Here is a 6,683-nt window from a genome sequence, read left to right on the forward strand (position 1 = left end):
ATTTAGACCTAGAACCCAATGACAGAAGACCAAAGCCAACAAAAGCACTTCTAAGAGGTATAAAGAAACCATTAGCACACAGCGCCAAATCCCAAGTACAAAATGTACAAGCTCAGAGAGATGTAGAATTTTATTTTCCGGATGCTAATACAGACTTTTGGAGTAGATGCCATGGGTCAGACGTACCACTGCAAACCAAATCTCTTTCTGACAAGTTCTTCCCTTGGCTGCAGGTTGTATAGCTCATTCAGAGTCGGGGTCACCCAGCGATCAGTGTTGAAAGTGGACTCTCCAACCTGCCAAAGAAGTCACATAGCAAAAGTAAACCATTTAGCTCAAGGAAAGTGATATATGTAGCAACAGGTATCAAGCCAGGGGTCCAAAACATGTCAGGTGACAATGCTTTTACTTTGCCTTGAATGTATACCGCATGTAATTAGTTAACAAGCTTTTTATGTTGCACTACAGTAGACAAAGCTATATAAAAAAAATCATAATTTTATGATAGCCTGGATCCGAGTCTTGCTTTTGGTTCCACATGGAGATTGATTGTTTCATCTCCGTGGTTGATGCAGCTCCACGATGGTAGTGTGGGTGAACGAGATGCTTTTAAAAGAACACTTCAGCCAATGTTCATATTAAATGCACATTGGAGTCCATTTCACATATGGTTAAATGCACCGGAGCCTAAGTGTGTTGGCGCAGCATTCTTTACTTACTGGAATTGTTAAACTAGTCTCTTTTTCTCAAAAACCTCTACTGAACACGAGATGGCTCATTATTTTTTTTCATGCTCAGTAAAATTCTTGTTCTATTCAATAGGAGCTGAGCTCCGATTAAAATCAAGCACCAGCACATTTGTATGTATGCTAACATGTTATTCTTCAGTGGAATTGCTCCTAAAGTGTGTACAGGTTTAAATAGTAGAGGCAGCTAGGTGATGATTTAAATGACAGAATTTCTAATACATAAAGAATGCACGTTTCAGTGTGCATGCAGTAAAAAGCATGACCACACTCCAATGTGCATAAAAATAATTAACACGACTAATACTGAAATAAATAATCTGATAAGATTACAGATCTGCTATAAAGCATTTAGTGTTCAGAAAAGCAACCTGTGCACTGATATTTTTAATAAATGCGAATCTTGAAACAAAGTAACAGAGATACAAATGATCATCAAGTACACTACTATTTTACTTTTAAGCCAGATCCTTACCTTCCACCCTGGTACGTCTTTCATAATAACGGCCTCTTCCTCCAGGTTTTGTCTCAACTGTCGTAACATTCTAATCGAGAAAACACTGGTCAGTGTTTCAGCCTTAATTGACATTTGCGTAACATGCCATACCAACATTTTAGAAATTGCTCCCCAATGCATAAGTGGAGAGAATTAAATTTATTGGATTTATGGTCTATATTAATCTTATGATGCAGTATGACAAAAAGAACGTCCTTAAAGCCAATGCACCGTTTTAAACATGTTCTACCCTAAATTAATAAAAAATAAATAAATAAATAAATAAAGACTACATGGTGCTTTTCCTACCCATCACTCTTAGGGCAGATTACCAAACACACTGCTAATGTGCATCTGCATTGAATGGAAATATAAAAAACACTACTTTGTATCACACAGACTTTTTAAGTACCTACGAAAACAAATATTCAAAACTATTCAATAGATTTTATTTTAAGAACTCAACGGGGGCAGCCAGACACAAATATGTATTACATTTACCAGAATAGACTCCCTTTGCATAGTTAATCATCTTAATATATTCTGGCTCCTCACAACTGGCATAATCAGAACTTTTTGTTCTATAACACAATTCTATTAATGTAATTCAATGCTTTGATTGCCACTTGGGTGCTTTGCTAACAATTACAATCATTACATAGGAGCTGTAGCATCTTACTGGAAGAAAAAGTACAATACATTTTATGTATTCATTTTATGTAGTCCTCTGGCAACATGTCAAGCAACTCCTACATGCATTATATAAAATTGTACTGCTCACACCCATTTGTTGTTTTTTTTTTAGTACATGCCAAATGTTTGATCAGTAGAGAGGATGAGGTAGTTAAAAGTATCAGTCATGACATGAAAGGTGCACATGCAGCTCAGATGAACAGGACTGGTTATTAATGGAATAACTAATATTCATTTGAAGCGGGCAACTTCAAAGGGAAGATCAATACTTTTTCCCCCTCTTTCTCAAGGATCAGGGAAGCAAGCAAGTTTAAGATTGTACCTGCTGCAACCAGTCTGTGTTAATCACAAGATAACCTGCTAATGCCCCATCAATCAAAAAGGAATAGAGCCAGACACTGGGGCAGGGTCTTCAATATCTATGAATATTCTTGAGCACACCTAAATATATTTGTTAACAGATATATTAAACAAATGCAGCCCCTTCCTGTGGTTTTCGGGTTGGACACCTTAATCCTGACAATCTATGAATAAGGCAGGCTGGAGGCAAGCCCTTGACAAGCTGTAATTATGTATAAATCGTTTAAGTGTATAACCTCTATATGCTCCTGAGCTGCAGTTTGCAAAACCAGACAGCAGCATGCAGGGTGTAAAGGTGTCAGAGTTTATCTGGCAGATCTGGCAAACCCAGTCCTATCAACATATGCATTACAAATTAACAATAAGAGCTTCTTGCCAAAAGACTGCTCTACGCCAAGTACATCACAGGTTAATAATGACTTAATATAAACCTCTTACCGTCTGTCTGATTCAGCCTGAAGGAGGGGTAAAATAGCCACACGGGTTTCTAGATCTTCAATTAGCAGCCGCCTAGAAGATAAAGTCAGTGTTGAGTAAATGAATGAGCTCATTTAAGTTCTACATTCATAACAATGACTGATTACGATATAAAATGACTAAATTGTACATACTTCGATTAAGAGGCAATGTTAAGGTAATACAGCATTAGCAAGGAATGGCTTGAGAAGTCCACTTGAGAAGACTCAGAAACAGAATACATTATATACTTTTCCACTCTTGCTAACTTTTATTAGGCTTGTTACAAAGTCTTCATTCATCTTCAACTATGTTGAATCGGAATCACTCTAAAGCTTGCGAGACGTGTTGCAACTTTTAGCATAAGTAAATTAATTTATCAAAATCAGTATAATTGTTTTGGAAATATTTAAATGTTGGCAGCTGGAGACTTATGGCTGCCTGTGGCAGTGCCAGCATTATCTAATCATTTTCCTGTCCTGATGTTATCATACAAATCCTCTGGCAAATGGAGCAAAGGATGCCGAAAGCAATCAACACCTTACCCATCAGGGAGGCCAATTTTTGGCTATTGCCCTTTAGTGGTGGTTGTAAAGCTTTGGACAAATTCTGTACTAGAAAGAAGTGTCAGATTAACTCATAGTGTGTTAACCTCAGCGCATATTACAATATATGGTAATTCACATTGTTTTAAATTTGACTCGGTATAAACATGAATAAGTACAATAGCAGCTAATCTGGGAGCTAGAAGACCTATCGGACACTTAGTATCTCTAGCAAATATTTATCGGTAACAATAACGGAAACACTTATTATATTTGCCCCAACGCAAATGCCACAGGGAATGTATATATTCACAAACCTTGCCGCTTTTGGATGTAGCGGTATATCAAGTGCTCACAGTATAGTGTGTATGTCTAATGTCAGCAATCCACGGAGCTGAAAGCAGGTCTGGTGCGCTGGAGTAATGGTTCAAATAAAAGTAACTCAAGCTTCAAGATATTCACAACCGTTTTAATCTCCAATGAAGTATGAAACAATAGGTCTGGTACACGTGGCTTTCGACAAAAGAAGCACAGGGAACATAAATCCAGGAGTCCTACCAGTTTTGGCGTACTAGCTGCCATAATCACCTTGATGACGGCGTCTAGCATGCCGAAACAGATCAGAGCCACGTATGCTGTAGTTTAAGTTTAAAGCCTGTTGTGCACCAGACTTTGGATTTTTATAGCAGACAGAGAAATGGGGCCACACTTGACGGAACTTGGTCAACCTAACTGTTGAATATTTTCTACAGTAAACCCTCTACCAGAAGTTAATAGAATATTTTAATTCAGTACCCGCAGTCACCCGCACTTTGTTCCAGTGTCTCGTTGATGAGTATATCACAAGCAAGAGGCAAGCATGCCTTGTGATTTTAAAGCGTGGTCCAACGATCTAATACACACCTTCTTTCTCTGTTCCAACGGAATATGCTCCAATAACCAAAGAGCAAGGTGCCAATGCCAACAGCAAACATGGAGTAACCTGGAGGGGAAAGAAAAGTTAGATTGTGCACGTTTATAAAATAACATTACAACTGAAGACTACCCGTTACACGCAGTGCTTTAACTGGATAGCATTTAGCCTTTTTATTTTTGTGTAGGATAACAGATATTGCCAGTGAGCCCCTCAAGCCATTTCTCTCAGTGACAAGCTTTCATTCATGGGGCCAGTGAGTAACCTTACTCTGTGACAGCTTCCATTTAAGTGGATCTGCCTCTACAACCCGACTCAGAACATACGTTTCACCCAAAAACGACATTATATAAAACAAAACAAAGACAAATTCTGGAAGTCTAAGCCAGCCTCAAGCAAACCACCTTCTCCTGTCACTTCTTGCGACTGCCCTCCCACTTACCGCTCAAACCACGGCGGGGGAGATTTCTCTTATAATCTATGGGTCCATAACCTCCCGGAGGAGGCATGTCCTGCTTCACCTTGGACGCCGCCATCTTCCCCCTCCCGTCAGTCTCCTACTCTCTCTAACCAGAGAACCGGTCTCCGCAACATTACGTCACTACAGACACGACGGGTCCCGTCGGATATCCAACTCCATCTTTAGTGTGGCATGAACGGCCGTACTCTCGTACCGCCCAACTGGTGAAATGGCCAATAAAGAATGCGCTTGCTTTAGGGGCAGGGTTTGTTAAGACACATGTCTGGGGAAAGCTTGACGGTTGTGTATGTGAGTTTGACGTGCTGAGGAATTGTACGCATTTTATCTATTTCGAGCAGCAGTAGAATTCTGTAATACACGCAGAGCCAGAAAGCCTCGCTGAGCTCCAAGACAAGAGCGCCATCAGTGAGGGAAAGACGGACAGACAGATGTGGGAAATAGAAAATGGCCAAATTAAGCAGGGACGCTTGGTGGATGTGCAGTAACCTTCCGCAGGACAGTGTTGAGTTAACAAAAAGAAAACACTTTGCAATATACAAGACCAGCTAATCATTGGTGGCCCTGCTATATTGCATGAGCCAGCACATGAGGGGTTAATGTTTTTGTGATTTGTCTCAATGAACCCAGGTAAATGGTGCCGCTTTGATTACTGCCTATACATTGATGTTCCAGCCGGAATGCTCTGACACTCTTTTTGTATTCACAACTGGGGAGGTGGGGTGATACTGCCTTGGGACAGCTAGCTCCAGGTGAGGGCTGACAAGGAGGGATGGGGGGGGGACGACGACTAGACCTTGGCTAGTTTGAATAGATCGAATAAGGGGCGCATGAACATGTGGAGAAAAATAACAACACAATAGTGTAGCAAGTTCAAACAAAATATCTGTGTAGTGAATGTATATTGCACTCACAAGAGTAACTGGTAGTAGAGGCTCATCAGATAATGACAGATCTTGATAAATCCTGGAATGCAGATAAAAGAACCGCCAATGGTGCAGTATAATAGAAAATATATTTAATAAGAAAAAACTGGGTAAACTCACAAGTAAGTTGGCACAACAAAATTGTTATGCTATAAGCGCAATATGGAAACAAGAATCCAGCAAGGTAAGAAATATCCGTATGGAAAAAATCTTTCAGAGTCTCTCAACGCGTTTCGCCAAACTCGTTGGCTTCTTCAGGAGCAGAATACAGATATTACAAATAAAATAAAGTAAAAAACTGCAGTCTATACATTTTCGGCCATTTGTCCCGTTTTTGAAGGTTCCCGGTGGTGTTCCAGTCCAATCACGTCCTCGAGCGGTTACGTCATCACGTTGCCACGCGTTGACGCGATTACGTTGCTTCCGTCATCCCGGCGCGATCGCACAGCAGCGTAGTCGTGTCATTAAGCGTGTTTCGTCACTCCCTCCCGGCTCAATTTGCATCTTTATTCCTCCACAGCTTGTTAAATAAAGTTGATTCAAGGAAACGGAGGAGTGCTTCTTTATCTTTAACCCTTTTACTTTAAAGGATTCCGGACGTCTCGGGCACAGGCATTTTAAACAGACACCCCGGGTAAAGACAAAGACAATTAATAAACATATTTGAAACAAGAACAGTGTGTGTGTATTAGTTCTCCAATGTGTTAGAACCAAGAAAAAGATAAGTAAAAAATAGAAATGTAAGCCAATAAGGAGTAAAATAAGATGAAGGTTAAAAGTTAAAAATGGAGATAGTCAAAAAGAAATGTAAAAAGGAATTCATTAAACGGTGATTTAGGACAATATAATAATAATAATATAATCCATAAGAATTGATAATATAAATAATGAAATGAAGATGTATGTATATAATATGAATCTAAAAAATAAATATAAATAAGTGTTAAAAATGGATGAATATATGTAAGTATGTAAATAAAGTGTGTGTACATAAAATGTAAATAAATATATATATATATATAAGTATAAAAATAATGATAAAAATAGTAAATATATGTAAGTATATAAAA

The 6,683-nt window shown here is 39.0% G+C and overlaps 1 protein-coding gene across 1 annotated transcript; it reads right to left on the bottom strand.

Annotated features, from left to right (window-relative positions):
* Positions 1-176: 176 nt before the first annotated feature.
* On the bottom strand, positions 177-4,745 carry LOC149285058 (NADH dehydrogenase [ubiquinone] 1 alpha subcomplex subunit 13-like). Its single transcript, XM_089495872.1, has 5 exons — positions 4,652-4,745; positions 4,200-4,278; positions 2,734-2,805; positions 1,222-1,291; positions 177-296 (listed from the first exon to the last, which is right to left on the bottom strand). Exons 1-5 carry the CDS (start codon positions 4,743-4,745, stop codon positions 177-179), a joined length of 435 nt encoding a protein of 144 aa, XP_089351998.1.
* Between the last annotated feature and the right edge of the window lie 1,938 nt (positions 4,746-6,683).

Source organism: Sceloporus occidentalis, unplaced genomic scaffold, assembly GCF_023333645.1.
Source record: "Sceloporus occidentalis isolate IW3139 unplaced genomic scaffold, rSceOcc1.0.p SCAF_85, whole genome shotgun sequence".
In the NCBI taxonomy this organism is placed as follows: Eukaryota; Metazoa; Chordata; class Lepidosauria; order Squamata; family Phrynosomatidae; genus Sceloporus; species Sceloporus occidentalis.